The 26,514-nt window shown below is 41.6% G+C and overlaps 1 protein-coding gene across 1 annotated transcript in view; it reads right to left on the bottom strand.

Moving 5' to 3' along the window:
- Positions 1-26,514, bottom strand: part of LOC132399480 (voltage-dependent calcium channel gamma-3 subunit-like) — a 116,230-nt gene that overhangs the window by 38,347 nt on the left and 51,369 nt on the right. The window contains exon 2 of the mRNA XM_059979898.1: positions 6,761-6,844. Coding sequence (XP_059835881.1) covers positions 6,761-6,844 — 84 coding nt within the window. The remainder of the gene's footprint in view (positions 1-6,760; positions 6,845-26,514) is intronic.

The following is a 26,514-nucleotide window of genomic DNA, read 5'->3' as shown; positions in this document are numbered from 1 at the left end:
GACAACTCTGTTATTATTACATCTTTCCAGGATCTGTTTCCCTATCTGCTCCTCAATAGCCCTGTTACTATAAAAACACCCAGTACAGTTATTGACCCTTCCTGTTCCTAACCTCCACCCATAGAGACTCTGTAGACATTCCCTCCATGGCGTCCACCTTTTCTGCAGCCGTGACTCTCTGATCAACAGTGCCCCCACCTCTTCTGTCTCCTTCCCTGTCCTTTCTGAAACATCTAAAAGCCGGCACTTGAAATAACCATTCCTGTTCCTGAGCCATCCAAGTCTCTGCAATGGCCACCACATCATCTCTCCAAGTACTGATCCACACTCTAAGCTCATCTGCTTTGTTCACAACACTCCTTGCATTAAAATAGATGCATCTCAAGCCTTTGGTCTGAGCGCATCCCTTCTCTATCACCTGCCTATCTTCCCTCACACACTCACTGTCTACAAGCTTCCTCTATTTGTAAGCTAACCTCCTCTTCCCCAGTCTCTTCAGTTCGTTTCCCATCCCCCAAAAATTCTAGTTTAAACTCTCCCCAGTAGCCTTAGCAAACCTCCCCACCAGGATATTGGTCTCCCTGGGATTCAAGTGCAACCCGTCTTTTTTGTACATCTGCCTGCTAATATCCTCTAAACATATCCATCAATGTCTTTCACACCTTGTAACACCATTCCTGTTGGCTGCACCTTCTTACCTTCTAATCTTTACTCGTGCAACTTCCTGTGACAGTGCTTCATGTAGAAGTGCTCAGTGGCTTTACCCGTGATGGACTGGGCTGTAACCACTTCCTTTTGTAGGTTTCCCTTCATAAGTGTATTGGTATTTCCATACCAGCCCATGATGCAAATAGTCCACCATGATAAAGTTGTTGACCCCCTTCACCTCTGATCCCCCAATGAGGACCTCTGATTTTCTCCTCCTGAAGTTACTAATCTGAGTCATAGAGAAGTAAAGCACAAAAATAGGCCCATTAGCTCATCTAGTTCATGCTGAGCCATTTAAGCTGCCTACTCCCATTGACCAGCACGGGGACCATAGGTCTCCATACTCTTTCCTATCCAAACTTCTCTTAAACATTGAAATCGAGCATGCATTTTTGATTTGGCAGTTCATTCCACACTCTTTGAGTGAAGAAGTTTCCACTCATGTTCCCCTGAACTTTTCACCTTTCACCCTTAACTCATCTCCTTAGTCTTGCTGGCATTGAGTCAGATGTTGTTGTGGTACCACTCAGCCAAATTTCCAATCTCCTTCCTGATTTATCACCACCTTTGATTTGGCCATTGGCATCACAGTCATAAGTATACTTTATTCCTTGGAGCACAGAAGAATGAGGGGGGATTTGATACAGGTTTAAAAAATTATGAGGGGTAGAGACAGAGTAAATGTGAGTAGGCTCTTTCCACAGATTAGGAGAGAAAAATACGAGAGGACACGGCTTTAGGGTGAAAGGGGAAAGCTTTAGGGGGAACTTCTTCACTCAGAGTGGTGGGAGTGTGGAACAAGCTGCCATCTGACATGGAAAATGCGTGCTCACTCTTAAGTTTTAAGTATAAATTGGATAGATACATGGATGGGAGAGGTCTGGAGGGTTATGGACTGGGTGCAGGTCAATGGGACTAGCGGAATACAGTTTTGGCACAGACTAGAAGGGCTGAATGGCCTGTTTTCTGTGCTGTAGTGTTCTATGGTTCTATAAAGCAAATAGAGTTGGGGGCGAAGCTCAGCCTTGCATTGTGCCTGTGCTGTGGAGACTGTGGGACAGATGTTGTTGCCAATCCAAACTGACTGGGGACTTCAAGTGAGGAAATTAAGGATCCAGTTTCACAAGGAGGTACTGAGGTCCAGGACTTGAAGCTTAATGATTACACTTGAGGGGATGATAGTATTGGATGCTGAACATTCAATGAAGAGCAGCAATGGAGACACCTTCACTGTCCAGTTGTTCCAGGATTGTGTGAAGAGCCAATGATGGTGGTTCCAAGCCACCCTTCAGGCGGTAGTTAGTTCATCACCAACCTCTCAAAGCACTTCATCATCGTGGATGTGAGTGCTACTGGCATTTGCCATTGAGGCACTTCTTCTTTGCAGCAGGTGGGTCCCTCAGACTTCAGTGAGAGGTTAATGATATTGGTGAACACTTCAGCCAGTTGGTCACCACAGGTCTTTGGTACACAGCCAGATCGTCTATGTCCATGGGCTCACCCTCCTTCAGGATGCTCTTGCATTTGCCTCAGAGACTGAAATCACAGTGTCATTGAGGACTGTGGAGGTACCTCTATGTTTTGATGGTCAAAGCAAACAAAAAAGAGATTGAGCTCATCTGGGTTCAAAGTCTTGTTGACACCTCATCTCTGGTTTTACCTTGTAGGAGATGATACCATTCCAGTCCTGCCACAGCTGTCAATCACATCTTCAGTGATTCAGGTTTGGTCCAGAATGACCATATTGCACATGAGACGGCTTTCCGGAGTTCCTACCTGGACCTTATGCATTTCAGTTAGTCGCAGACTTGAATGCCGCTCCTCATTCAAGCTGGTCCTCAGCAGTTTGCGGATGTGATGGTCCATCCAGGGCTTCTGATTAGGGAAGACTCAATGATGGGGACACACTCATCTACAACCTTTTTATAAAGCCCATGAAAACTGTGCTATATCCGTTCAGATCGTCTATTGAGGTATTCAGGATGAGGTACTAAATTGGATTAGATATTGGCTTCATGGGAGAAGCCAGAGAGTGGTAGTAGATAGTTACTTCTCTGACTGCAGGCCTGTGACTAGTGGAAGGAACCATGTTCCTTTGTTATTTGTCATCTGTATCAATGATCTGGATGATAATGTAGTAAACTGGATCAGCAAATTTGTGTGTGACACCAAGATTGGGGGTGTAATAGACAACAAGGAAAGCTTGCAGAGCTTTCAGCGGGATCTGGACCAGATGGAAAAGTGACCTGAAAGATGACAGGTGGAATTTAGTCAGTAATAATGGATCACAGTTTGTGGCAGAACAGTTTCAATTATTCCTAAAAATAACTAGAAAAAGACATTGCATCTGCACTGTACCACCCAGCTTGGCAGAAAGGTTTGTCTCCAAAGAACACACAATGAGCACTGTCAGTAGAACACACTACAGTAGCACTGAACCAGAAACTCGTCAATTTCCTCCTTGCATATCACAATGCAGCACACTCCACGAACAACAACTCAACAGCTATGCTGTTCATTCTTGGATCTCCTCAAACCCAATCTCAGAAGGAGTATGCAGGACAAACAGCTGAGTCAAACTGAGGGCACCTCAAACAAGGACATTCAATGTTTCACTCCTGACAAACACTCCTGGCGAGGGACTACAGTAGTGGTCACCAATATTTTTAAGCCCAAGATCCCCTAACTCGGCCTAAGCGAAAGGCAAGATCGACCTACTAAATTGGTTAGTTTCATGCATGCGCACCGGGCAGAAAGGACCAGAAGTAAAACCCTGCAACCCGGAAGTAGAAATAATGTATGAACACCAGGGGTCACCACGCTTTTTTGCACCGCGGACTGATTTAATATTGACAATATTCTTGTGGACCGGCCGATGGTGGGGGTGGGGGTTAAACATGACCGGAATGCAGCGATACTCAAAGCAGGTTCCTTATATCCAGTCTACTCCACGATTTAGTTTACGTGGCTCTCAGCACTTAGCTTCTGTCCCGTTTGCTCACGTTTTTTTCCACTGAAAAAACTCAGTGGGTTTGTCTTTAAGTGCAGGGTGCTTGGACTCAAGGTGCCGAAGCAGTTTTGAGGGCTTCATTGCCTCATTAGACGGCCTCTGGGCCCGAACTCCAGCCTCACGTACGCCCGCCGCCAGATGCCTTGGCCAGGTGCAGCTGGTCGTGGGTGGGGTGAGAGGACAAGGTCAGGACCAGAGGTCCCCATGGCAGTTGCAGTCTGGAGAGAGCGACCAAGTGAGCGAGGAGTGCCACAGGACGCGCGCCAGCCGCCCCCCCCCCCCCCCCCCACCCCGTAGGATCTATCCCCGTAGCTGCTCTGCTACTTACGAAACCCTGAGCCAGAATTAGATCGTCTACGAATATTTTAGCACCGGGTTCCCCACGAACGTTCAGTGTGCTTAACAGTTTTAGAGCCGGCGCCCATCTGTACGCGCTCCAGGCCAGTAGCAATGGCACTTCTCGCCTGCCGTGCTTTAGGTGACTGATGACTTTGCCTGCGTTCAAGTTCAATAGTGGGCGTGACAGGGAATGAGGAAAGATGCAGCTGACTCATATAATTTCATATCGCCAAATCATATCGTTTCCTCATGGTTGGGGACCACTGAAGTACACTGTGTAGTGCGTGGCGGGGGAGCTGCGCACTGGGCAGAAAGAACGGAACTAAAACCCCGCAACCTGGAAACAATCTCTCAACAGTATTTGTGTATTTATTTTTCATTTTTTTCGGGATCTACTGGGGAAGTCTCAAAGATTGAGCAGTTGATTGCGATCGACAGGTTGGCGACCACTAGACTACAGAGTGATGAAAAGTGGGTACTCAAAACGATTAGGACAAAACCAGTCCACTCTCCTCTACAGTGGAAATTTAGTCTGATATCATTTGGAGACGACATATCGATCGGTTAAGGGGAGCAGAGTCAACTGATAGAGAAGAAAGGTGGCTACTGCTATCAAAGCAACTTCCTGCAGTCTCAGTCAACTCTGACTACACCAAGGAGACCCGAGAACCTGAGATTGTTTCACAACTGCAAGTCTCACCCACCAAACAGTGATCCCCCAAGTCAGGTTATCTCTCATGTTACCCCACAAGAGTAAAAGCACCTCCACAGTGATGAAATCTTTAAGCCTGAATGGAGCAATTTTAAAATTATATAGCGTACTGTGTATATGGTTGATACATTCTCTGTTAAGTTTATAGCCAAGCAGGGAGGAGTGTTGTGTATTTAACATTCCAATATTTGAGTGATCTTGTGTATATTATAAATATATTCATTGCATATGTCATTACTCTACCACATGATGTGTGCGCACCTTGTTTAATGGAAACTCGGTAACACCTGAATTTGCAGATTACAGTGAGTTTACTTGAGTTAATTTAATGCTTTGAAGTTACAAAACAGAAAATTGGTCATTGACATAAAAGACACATTTCACTGTATGTTTATGCTTCAATGTTCATGTGACAAATAAAGCAAAAATAGTGATTTGTAAGATGACTTACATTTGGGAAGTGGAATTCTTCTAAAGGTGAAATAAGGACAATTTAGGTTCAAGGTGTTCCTGTAGGGATAAAAGGAAAGGACAGAAGTTCAGGGTACCCTAGCTGACAAGTTTGATCAAAAAAGGGCAGCATCTTGTAAGTATGTAAGGATTACTGAAATCAACCGAGTACCTTGCAACTTGACCTCGTTAAAAAAAAACACTACCACCTCAAGTTTAAATTCCCACGTGGAATATTGTGGAGGATCAAATACAGTACCCAAACCCAGCACAGCCCCCACTTGTCCCACTTAACCTGTCTCAGTGCGGTGGACTTTCAGACCCAGGGAATTCAGTGCGATGGTCCTTAGAACCCAGTGGACCTCAGGAGCCGACGGAGGTTCTGTTCTGTTGTTGGGAAGCCATCGCGATTGAAAATAAAGTAGAAATAATAAAGTGTCTGGAAAGAGTTGAAATCCATCGGTCATTGGAAAAACGTTAGGCTACAGTCGGTCAACGATCGGAACAATTTTAAAGGATAAAGTGAGAATAACGGAGTATATGAAAGGCCCTGCCCTGATGAAAGCTACAATTATTACTAAGCAATGCAGTGGTTTAATTATTGGAATACATACGTTTCTTAAGTGTTTTATATGCATAGAAAGGTAAAGTATATACTATATACTAAGACAAACATTTGACTAACTGATGCTAAATAATACTGATGTACTTGTTCCGATTTATGTACAAATCCGACTTAAAGAGGGACTCAGGAACGGAACTCGTACGTAACCTGGGGACTGCCTGTACTCTAAATTTGGCCTCACCAGCTCTTATGGAACTTCATCAGAATACCCCAACTCTTTTGATTTATCAAGATCAATGTTTCAAAAGTGCTCTTTACAATCCTGTGATGCCACTTACAAGAATAATGAATCTGTATTCCCCTATTCTTCCACATTCCTCTGCGCCATACCACTCACCATGTAAGCCTGATCTTGGATTGTTCTCCCAAAGTGCAACACCTCACGTTTGTCCGCATTAAATTCCACCTGCCATTTTGCAGCCCATTTTTCCAACGGGTTCAGAACCCATTGCAGGCTTTCATAGACTTCCTCCCCATCCACCACACCCCCAATCTTGGTGTCATCCACAAGATTACAGAGGACCCACATTTAAATAAGAACAATGTAGCAAAAAAGCCACTTTTTTAAACAGATATTGTTGATGAATACTTAGAATAATCTGAAAAGATGGGTGATAGATCATACTGGTGCTAAAATGCAGTGAACTGACTCAGGAAAATCAGAGCAACACATACAAAATGCTGGAGGAACTCAGCAGACCAGGAAAAGAGTACAGTCGACGTTTCGGGCCAAGACCCTTCGGGGGTAGTCTTTGCATAATGTGACTTTTCTGACCCTATTCTTAAACAATGCGTTATGTACAAAGGTTAGATACACTGTATAGTCAGTTCAGAGGAATACGTTATGCCTTTAAAGTTCACATTCCTTTTGCAATATAACTGTTCAAACTGTGTGAAACACTCTCAGTACACTTACTCAGCAAATACTCCGCTGTATCCTGTTCATAGTCTGCATCCTCAGGGAAATGATCAATTATTTTGCAGACTCCTTTGAAGGTACCTAATGGAACACACATTTTAGAACAAGAATGTACTGAAAAAAACGTGTTACACAGAGTTTACACAAGTGTAAAAGTGTTACACAAGAACAAAGTTGGTTTCACTTTTAAAAACTACTGTTGTACATTAGCCTGGAGAAAGAGTGATCTTGGAAATAAATTTGATCTGCTGCTGTTTTTCACATCCAGAGCTCGGATGCAAAGAGAACCTGTTGGGGAGAGTTCTTGGATCCACTAATGCCAGAAGGGGTATGTAGAGTGAAGCTTACAATCCAATCAGCTATCAGAAATTGAACATTGGAGCCAGTTGACAGTTCGTATGTTTTATGCCGACCTGAAAAACATGAGGAGATTTCATTGACCACATGCAAAATATACAATTTTCCTGACAGCAATCGATAGTGCCACTGTCTGTATTTTTTTAAACAGTGACAGGAAGGAAAGAAAAAAACTACCAGGGATTGCCTGGAAGATTATCAGTGTGAAATGCAATGAATAATTATAATGAACCACTTGTATATTAAGGTCAACTAACTGTAAGTGGGAAGGAATTGTATATAAGATTCACAGGGACCTGATGCAGAGAGAATCTGTTCGGAGGGGGTCTTGGATCCACCAATCCCAGGAGTAGAATACACAGTGCAGGTTACAATTCAATCAGCTGTCAGCTAAAGCCAACACAATAAATAGCTGCTCTAAAAAGCATCTAAAACACGTAGTCTTGCAATGTTAAAATAGTACATTTAGTTTGATGTAAACTGACAGTTAGTCCCTCTAACAGGGTCTATGCAGAGACACTGTTTGTTACACGCAGCTAGTAATGAGGCACAATACATCTTCTTACACACAGTCCCTGCAGTACACACATTTGTTGCGACGCACATGTAGCCTGGGAAAAATACATTCAGGATCACAAATAATTTTGAGTCTGTTGAGATGTTTTAAAGCAGAAAGAGGATATCAAAATACAAACAAAAAATGAGCTTGATTAAAAAAAAGTTCTTGCTGTTACAATCTCAGCTGAATTTTGATCCACACACTTGTGTATAAACTAGTTATGTATGCAGTAAACTCAAATATAAACCAATACGGTAGTGGCAATTCTAAAAAACAATACAGCAACATTCAAATTCCACCAAACTTATACATTATACACAACATGAAAATATCAACAAATACACCTCATCTTCACTATCAACACACACAAAATGCTGGTGGAACACAGCAGGTCAGGCAGCATTTATAGGGAGAAGCGCTGTCGACGTTTCAGGCCGAGACCCTTCGTCAGGGCTAACTGAAAGGAAAGATAGTAAGAGAGTTGAAAGTAGGCAGGGGAGGGGAAAATGCAAAATGATAGGAGAAGACCGGAGGGGTGGGCTGAAGCTGAGAGCCAGAAAGGTGATTGGCTAAAGGGATACAGAGCTAGAGAAGGGAAAGGATCATGGGACGGGGAGGCCTAGGGAGAAAGAAAGGGGGAGGGGAGCACCAGAGGGAGATGAAGAACAGGCAGAGTGATGGGCAGAGAGAGAAAGAAAAAAAGGGAGGGGGGAAAAACTAAACATATCAGGGATGGGGTAAGAAGGGGAGGGGGGCATTAACGGAAGTTAGAGAAGTCAATGTTTGTGCCATCAGGTTGGAGGCTACCCAGCCGGTATATAAGGTGTTGTTCCTCCAACCTGAGTGTGGCTTCATCTTGACAGTAGAGGAGGCCATGGATAGACATATCAGAATGAGAATGGGATGTGGAATTAAAATGTGTGGCCACTGGGAGATCCTGCTTTCCTCTTTTTTGTAATTTTTTTTTGAAGTTCATCATCAAACATTTCAAACAAGCTGTATTTCAAACACTGTACATATATATCATATAATCATATATATCACAAATCTCCACAAAGTATCTTATAGAAAAGAGTGGAAAGAAAAAACAAGCAAAAGGAAAGAACTATGTACAAGTAGGGAGTGATCTTTTTTTTACAACATATTCATTGATTTGTGAGAATAACATCAGGCCTATGAGGCATTATGCAGTTAAACCATTTTTCCTAGTATGAATCAAATTGTTCCAGCTTATGATTAACTGATGCTGTTATCTTCTCCATTTTGTAAATGTCCAGTAAATTTCCATCCATGCATTTAAAGTTGGGCTCTCCTGTGATAACCACTTCCGAGTAAGAGTCTTTTTACCAGCCACCAACAGTATATTCATTAAATATTTATCTCTTTTCACCCATTCTTGAAGTATATATCCAAAATATATGGTCTTACTCTCTAAGGGTATTTCACATTTAAAGGTGTCTTGTAGGGCATTGTGTATCCCCATCCAATAGTTTTTGATAACAGGGCAGTCCCAAACAATATGATAATGATTTGCATTTTGATTTCCACAATTTCTCCAGCAAATAGGAAGGTTACTATCATAATGGGATTTCTGAAAGGGTGTAATAAAATATCTTATCAAGTTTTTCCATCCAAACTCCCTCCATTTCTGTGAACAGGTACATTTCCATTGATACCTCCATATTGTTGTCCATTCTTCCTCAGATATAATTATCCTTTTACCCTAGGCCTAGGTCTTTTACCCTGCCAAATATACCTTGATAACATCTTGTTCCATTCATTGAATTGATTTTAATTACTCTCTATTGGTAGGGTCTGAAAAAGATTTAACAGTCTGGGCAGTATATTCACTTTAATAGACTCAATCCTTGAACTAAGACTGAAAAAAGGAATCAGGTTCCATCTTGACATATCTTCCTTAATGTTTTTATATAAAGGCTGATAATTACATTCTGATAATTTTGCCAAATCTTTTGGCATAATGATGCCCAAATAGTCATGCCCAGGGATGGATATCTACTTTCAGTTTCTCTTGGTGGGCTATAGTAATATGAAAATAATTGGGTTTTATCTATGTTGATCTTGTATCCTGATAATTGACCATACTGTTCAAAGGATTGCATCAATTTTGGTAAAGAGTATGTTGGTTGCCCAAGATAGATCAAATTGTCATCCGCATAACAAGCCAATTCATGCTCTGTCCCTCTAATAGTAATTCCCCTGATATCTTCATTTTGTCTGATGTATTGAGCTAATGGTTCCAGATATAATGCGAAGAGTTGCGGTGACCATGCACAACCCTGTCTCATGCCCCTTTCTAGGGTTAGTGTATTTGATAAATATCCATTGATTTTAATCCTAGCATTAGGATTGTCATATAGTGTCTGTATAGTTTTAATAATTGTGTCTTGGAAACCAAATCTATGTAAAACTCTGTAAAGAAAATTCCAATTAACCGAATCAAATGCTTTTTCAGTGTCCACACTTATCACTATTGCTTCGATTTTATTTTTTTGTATATGATCCATAATGTGAAGTGTCCTTCGTATATTGTCTTGTGTCTGGCGTTGTGATATAAAACCTGTCTGATCGTTACGTATCAGTATGGGTAGAAACTCCTCTAATCATTTGGCCATGATGGAGGTAAATCATGTTTAATCTACATTAAGAATGGATATTGGTCTAAATGACCCGCACTCCATTTTATCCTTGCCTTCTTTTGGTATAGCTGAGATTATCGCTTCCTTCCAACTGGGTAGCATTTGCGCCTTTTTTTTAGAGCCCAGTTCAGTGTGAGGAGTAAAACAGGAATTAACACATTTTTAAATTCTTTGTACCACTCTGCCGTATACCCATCTGATCCTGGTGACTTGCTTCATTTAAGCCGACTAATTGCAGCTTTTAATTCAATTTCAGTTACGTCAGCAGTCATCGTTCTATTTTGTTCTTCGCTTAACATGGGTAACTCTAGAGAATTCAAGAAGGTGTCAATTTGGGTTATGCTTCCCCCTGGAACTTTGGAATATAGAGTTTTGTAAAACATTTCAAAAGCTTCTTGAATTTCACTTAGCTTATTTTTTTTTATCATTTTCGTTCTTGGGTCCCTAATTCTATGAATTGTATTTTCTGCTATCCTTTTTTTCCAGTTTCCATGCCAGTATTTTTATAGATTTTGATCCACTTTCATAATGTCTCTGTTTCAGAAACATTAAATTTTTCCTGATTTCTTGCGTAGCCAAACTATTAATTTCATTCCTAATTCTTTTAATTTCCCCTAATGTATCCTGTGCTAAATTCAATTTGTGTTTTTTCTCTAGTTCCTTCAGCCTATTTTGTAATTCCTCTAATGTTTTATTCCTTATTTTTTTCTTATATGAAGATATCACTATAATTTTCCCTCTTAAGCCCGCCATCACAGTATCCCATAAAATGGGAGGTGAAACCTCTCCATTATCATTATATTCTAAGTAGAGACCAATTTCTTTTTTAATTTGTTCCTTAAAGTACAGATCATTGAGTAGACTTGATTTAGTTTCCAAATAGTATTCTTTGGTTGTAGGTCAAAATCAACAGATTTTGTGATAATATCAACAGATATAGGTGCATGGTCACTTACATCTATTGTCCCAATTCCACAGGTGTTTATTTTGTCTTTGTCTTTTCTAAATGTTATGAAATAGTCCATTCTTGTATATACAGAATGGGGAGCAGAATAATGTGTTTAATCCCTCCATATATCAATTAAACCAACATCCTCAAAAAGTGTATTAACTTTATTATGTAAAGATTTTGCTTCATAGGTTTTTCTATTGGAAGAGTCTAAGTTTGGTTGTAATTGTAAATTTAAGTCTCCCCCACATATCAGGAGACCTTCTGTTTCCGCTATCATAATATCAGTAATTTTCTGAAAGAAACCAATATCATTTCCCAGGGGTGCATATATATTCAATAGAGTAACTGAATTTCCATCTATATTCCCCCTTACCAGAATATATCTGCCCTCTTTATCTCCCATTTTGAATACTTTTTCAAAACTTAACTTACTTGAGATAAGAATAGCAACTCCTCTCCTATGTCCTGATTTATATGAGGAGAAAAACAAATTAGTGAAGCCTATTCTCTTTAGTTTTCTATGCTCATTATCACTTAAATGAGTTTCCTATAAATATACTACATGGGCTTGTTCTTTTTTCATTTTGGATAAAATTCTATTACATTTGATTGGATTTAACAGCCCACTGACATTAAAAGAAATGTATTTTACCTTGTCCTTAGCCATCTGTATTTATCTGTCAATGTATCATTGAAATTAGAATAAAACTTAACTGATCTACTCCCTGAACAAATAAGAACCAAGAAACGCAAATAACACAAATGGCAACGAATGTGTGATACCAAGGCTGAGTTCTCTAGTAGATGACCCTACGTTGAGCGAGAGGAAATGTCCAGCTATGGGGGATAACCCCCTCCTACTTGTGAGTTGAGGGCCCCCATGGCAGTATTCATAAAAGTCAGTAAACAGATCCATTACACAGAAAAGATTTCCCTGTATACTCCTCCTCCTTCTCTCTCTCTCTCTCTCTACATATATATATATATACATACGCACACACACATACATACACATATATGCACACACATATATATATTCTCATTTTGGTGGGGTAAACGGAGTAAGTGAGCAAATAAAGAATAACAACTGTTACGTACTCGTGACACATGACAGTGGTTCCCTTGTCACGTGACTGGGGTTGAAGCTATACTGGACTTGAGGTAATGGTCTTGTGATGGTGGAATGACGTCATTTTCTCGCCAGTAGAGATCATGTGACAGGTTTTTTTTTACAGGTTATAAAAGGTAGACCCCACCCTGTGAGGAGGGGCAGTTCGTGGCTGGATTTGCCAGGTTGACTTCATGCCACTGAGTGTTTTAAATGATGACGCAGTTTAGTTGAAAGATTAAGTTTTATTTAATGCCTAAAGTTTAAGAGGTCATTGCCAGCAGGTTCTTTACGATTCTGCTAGTTCAAGAAATTTGTGGAGAGTGAAGATCGAAGTTCTGAAGTTAAAGATCGAGGAGAATTGCTTTCTACGGTGAAACGGGGGCGACCTTTGTTTGATCCTTATTTGGAAGGATTTCGTTGACTATCTTCATGTTAATCCCTGGGTTTAACCAGAAAGGATTGAAGGTAGTGAAGAAGGAAAGGTCAGTGCCTTTAAGCCATTCTGTTTCGTGAATTCTTCGTAGGAAGTTCGACATCGGGGATCGAAGCCAAGCAACGTGAAAGAGAATTTAAATCGTCTTAAGTCTCTCCTTTTAAATGGACTGTGAGCATATCCAACTTTTGGCAATATCACTTTAAAGAACTGTTTTGCAATATCACTTTAAGAACTGTTTGGGCTGCCGCACCGCAGCTGTTTCCAGTTGCGTTAGTGTTTGTTTACTTTTGGGGGGTTTGTTTTCTGTGTTTAATAAACGTGTTGTTTGTTACAAGAAACCCTTGCCGAACTCATATATTTATTGTTGCCTGAATACGTAGCATTAATTATGGGGGCTGCGTCTGGATTGAATCATTTGAGTTTAAATGCTTGCTAACTTTTGATTCAGTGTTTTGGAAATGGGGATTACTCGGTTCTTTTGATTGGCTTGTTGTGGTATTCGGCAGCAATAAATATTGATGAGTTTCTGGCTTCGCCAGCTGCGGAGTTGTTGGCGAAGGCAGAAAAAACTGATGTGTTTGAGATAGCTAGTAGATTGCAACTTAAATGAATTTTGCAGACTACATCTAAGGCTGTGATACAGAGAAAAATCGCGTCACACTATGTGGTCTCGGGTGTTTTTGATGATTCGGTTTTAGAGTCGTTTTCAATAAGTAATCTGGAGATGCAATTGCAAATCGAACAAATGAAATTGGAACAAAGTAAAGCTGATTTGGAGAGGTGTAAATTGGAGGCGGATCAGAAAAAGGGATTTTGACTATGCAATGGAGGAATTAAAGTCTGGGAATCAGTCTTCTGGTTCTAAAAAACCGTTTGTTGCTAGTCAAGAAATTAAATTGGTCCCTCCATTTAGTGAAACAGAAGTGGAAAGGTATTTTCAACATTTTGAAACTATTGCTCGGATGTCAGAGTGGCCGAAAGATAAATGGTCAGTGTTGTTACAGAGTGTAATTAAAGGCAAAGCACAACAAGTTTACACAGCTTTAACAGCTGCGCAAGCACTTGATTATGATATTGTAAAGAGGCATATCTTAAACACATATGAGTTGGTCCCAGAAGCTTATAGGGAAAGATTCAGAAGTTTGAAAAAGTCTGTGGAAAAAACTTATGTGGAATTTGCCTATGATAAAGCTATGTGTTTTGAGAGATGGGTTTCTTCTAAAAATGTAAATGGGGACTATGATACATTGAGAGAGCTGATTTTAATGGAGGAATTTAAAAGAAGCATTCCTGTTGAAGTAAGGACCTACTTAAATGAGAGGGATACTGATAAATTGCAGGACTGTGCTAGATTAGCTGACGAGTATGTTTTAATCCATAAGAATAAATTTCCTCAGGGCAGAATTTTTAAGAGGAAAAATAACATGGAGACTCCAGGTAAATCTGAAATTAAATCAGAGGTTAATGAGAGAGTTGATGAGAAAGGAAAGTCTGTGAAGGAAAGACAGTTTGGTCTTATTTGTAACTATTGTAAGAAGCCTGGACATGTAATAGCTAACTGTTTCAAATTGAAAAATAAAGAGAAGGAAGCAGTTCCAGATGCTTGTGTGCAACATACTGAAGCACCTGTAAAGTTACAGGGTTTGATAAACGCAAATGAGGCTTTGTTAGAGTCTGACCAAGTTAAAAAGGGATATGATCATTTTATAACTGAAGGGTTTGTATCCTTGAAAGAAGGATCTACTCTGGTGCCAATAAGAATCCTTAGGGATACTGGTGCTTCTCAATCACTGATGTTAGACAGTGTGTTGAAGTTTAATGAAGAGTCTGATACTGGTGAGGTAAATTACATAAGAGGTGTTGGCAGTGATTTTATGCCTGTACATTTACATAAAGTAAATTTAAAGTCAGGGTTAGTTACAGGATTTGTTAAAGTAGGATTACAGCATAGCTTACCTGTGAAGGGTATTTCTTTATTGTTAGGTAATGACTTGGCAGGTGGACAAGTTTTTCCTGAAGTGCATTTGACAATGGAGTCAGAGGAACCAGAGTTGAATTCTAACACAGATTCTTCCTGTGTTGTGACTAGAGCTATGGCTAAAAAGATTGATGCGCAGAATGAGGTTGTTACTCAGGACTGTTCAACTCAGGATTCGAGTTTTGAGGATGTGTCAGAGACTTCCTTATCTTCGTTGTTTGAACAAGATTCTTGGAGTAAGTCTGACTATAAAGATTTATCTCTGTCTCGGAAGGAGATGATAGCAGAGCAGAATAGAGACCCTGAAATTATAAAATTAAGAGAGCAGGTTTTACTAGATAGTGAAATTGATAAGGTGCTAGTAGGATATTACTTGGAAAAAGGAGTGTTGATGAGGAAGTGGAGATCGCCTACAATTCCTGCAAGTGAGGATTGGAATGTTGTTTACCAGGTAGTTGTTCCGAAAGTTTATCGAAATGAGATTTTGACTTTAGCTCATAGTGCGCCTTTAGGTGGACATCAAGGGGTAAGGAAAACTGTGGACAAGATTTTAAAACATTTTTACTGGCCTGGTCTAAGAAAAGATGTGGCAATGTTTTGTAAAACGTGCCATACTTGTCAAATTGTGGGTAAACCAAATCAGGTTACACCAGTAACTCCATTACAACCTATCCCAGCATTTGGTGAACCATTTTCTAAAGTTATTGTAGATTGTGTTGGTCCATTACCAAAGACAAAAACTGGTAATCAGTATTTGTTGACTATCATGTGTACTTCGTCTAGATTTCCAGAGGCAGTACCAGTTAGGAATATAAAAGCTAGAACTGTGACAAAGGCCCTTATAAATTCTTTTACTTATTTTGGATTACCTAAGGAGATACAAACTGATCAAGGCAGTAATTTTATGTCTGGATTGTTTCAACAGATAGTTTATAAATTGGAAGCTAAGCAAATCACTTCGTCTGCATACCATCCAGAATCGCAGGGTGCCTTGGAGAGGTTTCATTCTACCCTCAAGAATATGATTAGGATATTTTGTGTGGAAAATGAAAGTGACTGGAATGAGGGTATAAACTTACTTTTATTTGCAGTAAGGGAATCGGTACAGGAATCTTTAGGTTTTAGTCCATTTGAACTTGTGTTTGGGCATAGAGTTAGAGGACCTTTAGCTTTATTGAAAAAACAGTGGATTAGTAAGGAAGTACACACTAATTTGTTGGACTATGTTTTGAAATTTAAGGACAGGTTACATAAAGCTTGTAGCTTAGCTAAGGAAAATTTAAAGTTGACTCAGGAGAAAATGAAGACTTGGTATGATAAAGAAGCTAGGGTGAGGATGTTTAAGCCTGGAGATAATAGACAATAGACAATAGGTGCAGAAGTAGACCATTCGGCCCCTCGAGTCTGCACCGCCATTCTGAGATCATGGCTGATCATTCACTATCAATACCCAGTCCCTGCCTTGTCCTCATATCCCTTGATTCCCCTATCCATCAGATATCTATCTAGCTCCTTCTTGAAAGCATCCAGAGAATTGGCCTCCACCGTCTTCCGAGGCAGTGCATTCCACACCTCCACAACTCTCTGGGAGAAGAAGCTCTTCCTCAACTCTGTTTTAAATAACTGACCTCTTATTCTCAATCCATGCCCCCTGGTACTGGACTCTCCCAACACCTGGAACATATTTCCTGCCTCAATCCTATCAAATCCTTTAATTATCTTAAACGTTTCAATCAGATCCCCTCTCAATCTCCTCAATTCTAGTGTGTACAAGCCCAATCTCTCCAATCTCTCTGTGTAAGACAGCCCTGCCATCCCAGGAATCAACCTAGTGAACCTACGCTGCACTTCCTCAATTGCCAGAATGTCCTTCCTTAAACCTGGAGACCAAAACTGTACACAATATTCCAGGTGTGGTCTCACCAGGGCCCTGTACAAATGCAAAAGGACATCCTTGCTCTTGTACTCAATTCCCCTTGTAACAAGGGCCAACATTCCATTTGCCTTCTTCACTGCCCGTTGCACTTGCTCATTCACCTTCATTGACTGGTGAACTAGGACTCCTAGGTCTCTTTGCATTTCTCCCTTACCTAACTCTACACCGTTCAGACAATACTCTGCCCTCTTGTTCCTGCTTCCAAAGTGGATAACTTCACATTTATTCACATTGAATGACATCTGCCAAGTATCTGCCCACTCACCCAGCCTATCCAAGTCTCCCTGTATTCTCCTAACGTCCTCTTCGCATGTCACACTGCCACCCTGTTTAGTGTCGTCAGCAAACTTGCTGATATAGTTTTCAATGCCCTCATCTAAATCGTTGACATAAATCGTAAAGAGCTGTAGTCCCAATACAGAGCCCGGTGGTACACCACTAGTCACCTCCAGCCAGTCTGAGAAACACCCATTCACTGCTACCCTTTGCTTTCTATCTGCCAACCAGTTTTCTATCCATGTTGAAACCCTGCCCCCAATGCCATGAGCTCTGATTTTACTCACCAATCTCCTATGTGGCACCTTATCGAATGCCTTCTGAAAATCTAGGTACACAACATCCACTGGCTTACCCTCGTCTAACATCCTTGTTACACCCTCAAAAAACTCCAACAGATTAGTCAAGCATGATTTGCCCTTGGTAAATCCATGCTGGCTCGGCCTAATCCTATTACTGCCATCAAGACGTGCCACTATTTCGTCCTTAATAATGGACTCAAGCATCTTCCCCACGACGACTGATAGTTCTCCGTTTTCTCCTTCCCTCCCTTCTTGAAAAGTGGGATAACATTAGCCACTCTCCAATCTTCAGGAACTGATCCTGTATCTAAGGAACATTGGAAAATGATAACCAATGCATCCGCAATTTCCTGAGCTACCTCTTTTAGAACCCTCGGATGCAGACCATCTGGACCCGGGGATTTATTAGCCTTCAGTCCTACCAGTCTACTCATCACAGTTTCTTTCCTAATGTCAATCTGTCTTAATTCCTCTGATATCTTATGATCCTGGCCCATCCATACATCTGGGAGATTTCTTGTGTCCTCCCTGGTGAAGACAGATCTAAAGTACGCATTAAATTCTGTTGCCATTTCCCTGTTTCCCATAACAATTTCTCCCAATTCATTCTTCAAGGGGCCAACATTGTTCTTAACTATCTTCTTTCTCTTCACATAGCTAAAAAAGCTTTTGCTATCCCCTTTTATATTCCTGGCTAGACCGAGCTCATACCCGATTTTTTCTCTCTGTATTGCTTTTTTAGTTAAGATCTGCTATTCCTTAAAACTTTCCCAATCATCTGTATTCCCACTCATCTTAGCCCTTAGTTCTTTTTCTTTAATGCTATACAATCTCTGACTTCCTTTGTCAACCACTGTGGCTTATGTCACACTTATGTCAACAACATAAGGTGTTGGTTCTTTTCCCAGTGCAGATAAATCCTTTACAAGCTAGATTTCATGGTCCTTATGAAATTGTGTCTAAAATCAATGATGTGGATTACGTGATAAAAACTCCAGATCGTAGAAGGTCAACACAACTTTGCCATATAAATATGATAAAACCATATTTTGAGAAACAATCTGATACTGTGACTGTTGTGGTTAGTGAGAGTGAGTTTGATTTAACTAGGAACATGATAGATGATTCATCTGACTTTCATTCTAAATCCAACATTGTTTCTGTTAAGTTACCAAATTCAACCATTCTGGAAAATATTGATGAAAAATTAGCACATTTACAGTTACAGCAGAGACACAGATGAAAGAGTTAATTTTTAAATATAAGGAGTTGTTTCCAGATGTTCCGAGAAGGACTACTATAGCTTCACATGATGTAGATGTTGGAGATGCCAAACCTATTAAACAACATCCATATAGGATGAACATGGAAAGATGTGAACTTGCTGAGAAAGAAATTGAATATATGTTAGAGAATAATATCATTAGACATTCTAATTCGAATTGGAGTTCGCCATGTGTTATGGTGCCAAAACCAGAAGGTGGTATTAGGTTTTGTACGAATTATAGGAAGGTGAATGCTGTAACGAAAACAGATGCATATCCAATTCCTAGAGTAGATGATTGTGTAGATAAAGTTGGAAAAGCAAAGTTCCTTTCAAAGATTGATTTATTGAAAGGGTATTGGTGTGTTCCATTAACGGACAGAGGTAGAGAGATTTCTGCACTTGTAACTCCATCTGGGTTATATGAGTATAATGTTCTTCCATTTGGGATGAAGAATGCCCCAGGTACTTTCCAGAGGATGATTAACTCTGTGATTCAGGGATTGAAAGATACTGATGCTTATATTGATGATTTAGTGACAGGGATTGATACTTGGGAAGCACACATTATTGCGATGGAGAAATTGTTTGAAAGGCTTTCAAAAGCTAACTTAACTATTAATTTAGCTAAGAGTGAATTTGGACATGCCACTGTGACTTACCTTGGTTATGTTGTGGGTCAAGGTAAGGTAGCTCCTGTTCAGGCAAAAGTTCAGGCAATTTTAGAGATTCCCACTCCAACGGGGAAAAAGAATCTCAGAAGGTTTTTGGGAATGGTAGGATATTATCGGAAATTTTGTAAGAATTTTGCTAATGTTGCCCTTCCATTAACTAACCTTCTGCAGAAGAATGAGAAGTTTGTATGGACGGTGCCTTGTCAAGAAGCATTTGAAAAATTGAAAACAATGATATGTCAATAACCTGTGCTTAAGGCACCTGACTTTGGAAAACCTTTTTCATTGGCTGTGGATGCTAGTGATGAGGCTGTAGGAGCAGTATTAATGCAAAGGAATGAGGGTGATGAGTTTGATCATCCAGTAGCTTACTTTTCTAAGAAATTTAATAAGCATCAAAGAAACTATTCGACAATAGAGAAAGAATTGTTATCTCTTGTTTTAGCTTTGGAATATTTTGAGGTATATGTTGGTACAACTCAAAAACCACTTATTGTTTACACTGATCATAATCCGTTAGTTTTTCTGAGTAAGATGAAAAACAAAAACAGAAGATTATTAAATTGGAGTTTGATGTTACAAGAGTACAATATTGTGATAACTCATATTAAAGGTAAAAATAATGTGGTTGCTGATTGTCTATCTCGATGTTGAATGGACACTAATTTTTTTATGGAGTGGTTTTTTTTTCAATTGTAACACTCCTACTGTATTGTGAGTTATAAGCTGTTATATGATGGTGTTGTGTATTGTATATGTTATAAAATTTATACCTTTGTTTTTCTTGTAAGCAATTGTTAAAAATTTTTGTTCTTGTCAGACCAAAAATGTTTTTTTGGAGGGAGGTGTTGGTGCCCTTGTCACGTGACTGGGGTTGAAGCTATGCTGGACTTGAGGTAATGGTCTTGTGATGGTGGAATGACGTCATTTTCCCGCCAGTAGAGATCATGTGACAGGTTTTTTTTTAAACAGGTTATAAAAGGTAGACCCCACCCTGTGAGGAGGGGCAGTTCGTGGCTGGATTTGCCAGGTTGACTTCATGCCACTGCGTGTTTTAAATGATGACGCAGTTTAGTTGAAAGATTAAGTTTTATTTAATGCCTAAAGTTTAAGAGGTCATTGCCAGCAGGTTCTTTACGATTCTGCTAGTTCAAGAAATTTGTGGAGAGTGAAGATCGAAGTTCTGAAGTTAAAGATCGAGGAGAATTGCTTTCTACGGTGAAACGGGGGCGACCTTTGTTTGATCCTTATTTGGAAGGATTTCGTTGACTATCTTTGTGTTAATCCCTGGGTTTAACCAGAAAGGATTGAAGGTAGTGAAGAAGGAAAGGTCAGTGCCTTTAAGCCGTTCTGTTTCGTGAATTCTTCGTGGGAAGTTCGACGTCGGGGATCGAAGCCAAGCGACGTGAAAGAGAATTTAAATCGTCTTATAAAGTCTCTCCTTTTAAATGGACTGTGAGCATATCGAACTTTTGGCAATACCACTTTAAAGAACTGTTTTTGCAATATCACTTTAAAGAACTGTTTTTGCAATATCACTTTAAAGAACTGTTTTTGCAATATCACTTTAAAGAACTGTTTTTGCAATATCACTTTAAGAACTGTTTTTGCAATATCACTTTAAGAACTGTTTTTGCAATATCGCTTTAAGAACTGTTTGGGCTGCTGCACCGCAGCTGCTTCCGGTTGCGTTAGTGTTTGTTTACTTTTGGGGGGTTTATTTTCTGTGTTTAATAAATGTGTTGTTTGTTATAAGAAACCCTTGCCGAACTCATATATTTATTGTTGCCTGAATATGTAACACAACTAAGTAATATAAAATCCACATTATAATAAGTATTTCCTGAGATAGGTATATCACTGTCTACTTTTGCTTTCGTTTAGCTTCTCAACATTTTTAAAGTTAGCCAAACCTTATGGCTCTTCTGAAGGGGGTGAGGACTGTCTTTGGGAAACTCCCAGTCTCTTCCTGATATACTTCTCTTGGGCTTCTCCCATCTCCTGCCTTCTCGATTCTTGCACTATTTCCCATGCGGAGCGGGATAATTCCTCTGCCAGGCTTTCCCTTGGTTTGGTCACGCTGACGGGCAACCCTCCAGCCTTCATGTCTGTAGTCGCCTCTTCCACTGTCTGGTACAACTGTGTCCCGTCGTCATAAAACACTCGAAATTTAACAGGGTACGGAGTTTGAAATCTAATCTTTTTAGCTTTAGTATTCGCTTTACTTCCAGGACCGTGGCGGGGGGGGGGGGGTAATCTTGATCGAAATGTATTACTTTATTGTCTAAAAACACTCTTCTTACCCCAGGCCCTTCGTAGAATCTCCACCTTGGTGCTGTACCGAACGAATTTAATTATTATTGAAAGTGGCTTATCTTGGATAGACTTCGGGACTAACACGCGATGCATTCTCTCGATTTCCAGCTCCATAGTTGAGGGAAGCTTCAGCGCGTCCTGCAGCAACTTTCCAACAAACTCCGTCGTAGATGAGCCCTCCGCTCCTTTGGGAACGTTGTAGATTCTGATATTTTTCTGCCGTGATCTTCCTCCAGGTCAAGCAGTTTACCTTCTTGGTGATTTAATATTTTTATCGTCTTACTCGGTATTCGTTCAACGTTTTGAACACGATCTTCCACGTTCTCAATTCGAGTCTCTGCCACCGCTATTTTTTGATTGACATTGGCGAGCTCTGATTTAATATCATGTAGCTGCTGCTTTATATCTTTCTGGAACTCCCTTATCCCTTGCAGAATTTCGATCATATTCGCCGCTTCGCCTGAATGAGGCCCAACATCCGCCTCGCTAGCACGTGGTCTGTTAGGAAAGCCGCTCGCTGCACTCCTCTCGGCCACAGGCTCCACAGTGTCGCTTTTTTAATTTCCATTCTTTTTCCCCATTCTTGCCCCTCTTTTCAGTTCAAATATTTTTCGAAAAATACTATATTTGACGGGTTAATGGGGCTTAATACATGTTTTTCCAGAGGAGCTAGTGACTTAAGCTGCCATTCTCGACAATGACATCACCAGAAACCAAGATCCTGCTTTCTCTGCCAGACGGAGTGTAGGTGTTCAGCGAAATGGTCTCACAGTCTGCGTCAGGTCTCAGTAATATATAAAAGGGCACACTGGGAGCACTGGATGCGGTATATCACACCAGCCGACTCACAGGTGAAGTGTCGCCTCACCTGGAAGGACTGTCTGGGGCCCTGAATGGTGGTAAGGGAGGAAGTGTAAGGACAGGTGTAGCATTTGTTCCACTTGCAAGGATAAGTGCCAGGAAGGAGATCGGTGGGAAGGGATGGGGATGGGGGGGATGAATGGACAAAGGAGTCGCATAGGGAGCGATCCCTGCGGAAAGCAGAAAGATGGGGGGAGGGAAAGTTGTGCTTGGTAGTGGGATCCTGTTGGAGGTGGCAGAAGTTACGGAGAATAATACATTGGATCCAGAGGCTGGTGGGGTGGTAGGTGAGGACAAGGGGGACCCTATCCCGAGTGGGGTGGTGGGCAGATGGGGTGAGGGCAGATGTGCAGGAAATAGGAGAGATGTGTTTGAGAGCAGAGTTGATGGTGGAAGAAGGGAAGCCCCTTTGTTTAAAAAAAGACATCTCCTTCGTCCTGGAATGAAAAGCCTCATCCCGAGAGCAGATGCGGCGGAGAAGGAGGAATTGTGAGAAGGGGATAGCCTTTTTGCAAGAGACAGGGTGGGAAGAGGAATAATCCAGGTAGCTGTGAGAGTCTGTAGGCTTATAGTAGATATCAGTAGATAAGCTGTCTCCAGAGATGGAGACAGAAAGATCAAGAAAGGGGAGGGAGGTGTCAGCAATAGACCAGGTAAATTTGAGGGCAGGGTGAAAGTTGGAGGCAAAGTTAATGAAGTCAACAAGCTCAGCATGCGTGCAGGAGGCAGTGCCAATGCAGTCATCGATGTAGCAAAGGAAAAGGGGACAGATACCCGTATAGACTTGGAACAGGGACTGTTCCACAAAGGCAACAAAAAGGCAAACATAACTGGGAACCATACAGGTGCCCATGACTACACCTTTGGTTTGGAGGAAGTGGGAGGAGCCAAAGGAAAAATTATTGAGTGTAAGAACTAATTCCGCTAGACGGAGGAGAGTGGTGGTAGAGGGGAATTGGGTAGGTCTGGAATCCAAAAAGAAGTGGAGAGTTTTGAGATCTACTGGTGGGGGATGGAGGCAGATAGGGACTGGATGTCCAAGGTGAAAATAAGGTGGTGGGGGCCAGGGAACTTAAAATCATTGAAAAAATTCAAAGTGTGAGAAGTGTCACGAACATAGGTGGGAAGGGATTGAACAAGGGGGGATAAAACAGTGTCAAGGTATGCAGAAATGAGTTCGGTGGGGCAGGAGCAAGCTGAGACAATGGGTCTACCTGGACAGGCAGGTTTGTGGATCTTGGGTAGGAGGTAGAAACGGGAAGTGCAGGGTGTGGGAACTATGAGCTTGGTGTCAGTGGATGGGAGATCCCCAGAGCTGATAAGGTTGGTGATGGTATAGGAGACAGTGGCCTGGTGCTCCTTAGTGGGGTCATGATCAAGGGGTAAATAAGAGGAGGTATCAGAGAGTTGTCGCTGTGCCTCAGCCAGGTCAGTACGCCAGACAACAACAGCTCCCCCCTTATCAGCAGGTTTTATAGTGAGGTTGGGATTGGTGCAGAGGGAGCGGGGAGCAGAGCGTTCGGAAGGAGTGAGGTTGGAATTGGAACAGGGTGTGGTGAAGTCGAGACAGTTGATGTCCCATTGGCAATTAGCAATAAAGAGATCCAGAGCAGGCAGAAGACAAGAGCGGGGTGTCCATGAAGAGGAGGAGGGTTGAAGACAGGAGAAGGGGTCATCGGTGGGGGTGGGAGAGTCCTTGCCGAAGAAGTAATCTCGGAGACGGAGCCAGCGGAAAGAGAGTTCGGCATCATGGCGCACGTGGAACTCGCTGAGGTGTGGGCGAAGGGGGACAAAGGTGAGGCCCTTACTGAGGACAGAGCACTCTGCCTCAGAGAGTTGAAGGTCGGAGGGAATGGGAAAGACCCGGCACAGATAAGAGATGGGAGGGAGGCTGGTGGTATCGGTGGCGAGGGGAGGGTTGGGGTGAGAGGAAGATGGAGCCTCTGAGGGCCCAGGAGCTGACGATGGGATCTGAGGGAGAGGGGATGGCAGAGTGGTGGTGGGGGAAGGAGAGACGGGAGACACAATCGCAGCATATGAAGACCTGGCCTGGAGTTCAAGGCTGGAGTCGCAGTCAGTGGTTGTGCAATCGCATTGAAACTGTCCACGGTCGTTGGAACATGCGTTGATGGTGCTGGAGTCCGGTTTGTGAATATGCCCTGGGTCGCTGTGGCAGCCTAGATCGACGGCCGAGGCCAATCCATGGTCGTTGGAACCCGCGTTGATGGTGCTGGAGTCCGGGTTCTGAACACGCCCTGGGTGACTGGGACAGCCGAGATCGACAGCCAGGCCCAGGGCCGCGATACGAAGTCCATGCTCTGGGGTCTGCAGATGGAAGTTCTTGTGATCCTTGCAGGACGTGATAAAGTCAAAGAAACTGTGATTGCACGCATGGATCCAACAAAGGATGAAATAACGGACAGGGCCATTGCAAACAGAGAAAAAGGTGTCCCGGAGGCGTGGAAGGGATTGTGATAGGGATACCTTCTCATGGCGGAGAGTGTCACCCTCAGAGCTCACCGGGAGAAACAACGGGAGGCAGAGTCAATTAAATGTGAGTACCTGGCATCCTCAGAAGGTCCAAATTGAGAGATTGAAAATGGATTCTGAAGCCAACTGGAGTCAGTTGGCGGCAGAGACACGTTCCAAGGAAAGATATATGGCTGTAATAGCAGGTCTGGGTCAAAATATGATCAAAAAGTTGAAGGGCCGAAGAAATTATAGATGGGGAGCAGCGAGGGAGGGTTTCACTGAACTCCCATTAAAGAGAAGATTTAAACTTCTTCAGTGTAGGCATCACTAGTGAATTTAAAAGGCAAACACGAGGAAACCTGCAAATGCTGGAAACTCAAGCAACACACAAAAATGCTGGTGGAACGCAGCAGACCAGGCAGCATCTATAGGGAGAAGCGCTGTCGGCGTTTCGGGCCGAGACTCTTCGTCAGGACTAACTGAAAGGAAAGATAGTAAGAGATTTGAAAGTAGGAGGGGGAGGGGAAAATGCAAAATGATAGCAGAAGACTGGAGGGGGTGGGGTGAAGCTGAGAGCCAGAAAGGTGATTGGCAAAAGGGATACAGAGCTAAAAGAAGGGAAAGGATCATGGAATGGGAGGCATAGGGAGAAAGAAAGGGGGAGGGGAGCACCAGAGGGAGATGGAGAATAGGCAGAGTGATGGGCAGAGAAAGAAAAAAAAGGAGGATGAAAAAAAGCTAAATATATCAGGGATGGGGTTAGAAAGGGAGGAGGGGCATTAACGGAAGTTAGGGAAGTCGATGTTCATGCCATCAGGTTGGAGGCTACCCAGCCGGTGTACAAGGTTCCTCCAACCTGAGTGAGGCTTCATCTTCACTATGATGCATACTCACTTTGGCACATGACTGACCCTGAAACAAATTCTTCTCATTCACACCACATGAACAGAGATGAACAAATGCACATTACTCACATTTAGTCATGAAACAAGGAAGAATGACAAAAATAAAGCTTTATAATATATTTCCCTGTAGTTAAATGACTAAGAAAACTAACACTTTTTATCCCACTTCCCTCCGGGAGAAGGGTCAGGAGCATGAAGATTCGTACGGCCAGATTTGGGAACAGCTTCTTTCCAACTGTGATAAGATCCTGACCCGGATCTGGGCTGTACCTTACAAATATCTGGACCTGATTTGCACTACCTTACTTTCCCATTTCTATTTTCTAATTATGATTTATAATTTAAATTTTTATTATATTTACTTTGATTTGTACTTAAGCATGAAGCACAGAAACAAATATCACTGTGATGATTGTACACTCTAGTATCAATTGTTTGGTGACAATAAAGTATAAAGTATAACCTAATAGGCCAATATCTTTACTCGCGAAGATCTAAAGCATCCAGAAGTAAAACATGGCAAATCAGCATTATACTAGATTCACAAACAAATATAAATGAATTTACATGGATTATTCACCTTCCTCAGCATACAACCAACATCCCTGTGGAAAACAGCTCCCTGCACTCAATGTTAGTCCACCTCGAACATCTAACTATTATTTTCTACCCCAGGCCGACTAGGGGGAAAT

This window comes from Hypanus sabinus, chromosome 9, assembly GCF_030144855.1.
Source record: "Hypanus sabinus isolate sHypSab1 chromosome 9, sHypSab1.hap1, whole genome shotgun sequence".
NCBI classification, from domain to species: domain Eukaryota; kingdom Metazoa; phylum Chordata; class Chondrichthyes; order Myliobatiformes; family Dasyatidae; genus Hypanus; species Hypanus sabinus.
The sequence above is the reverse complement of the archived record's forward strand: the minus strand, read 5'-3'. Positions and strand labels throughout refer to the sequence as shown.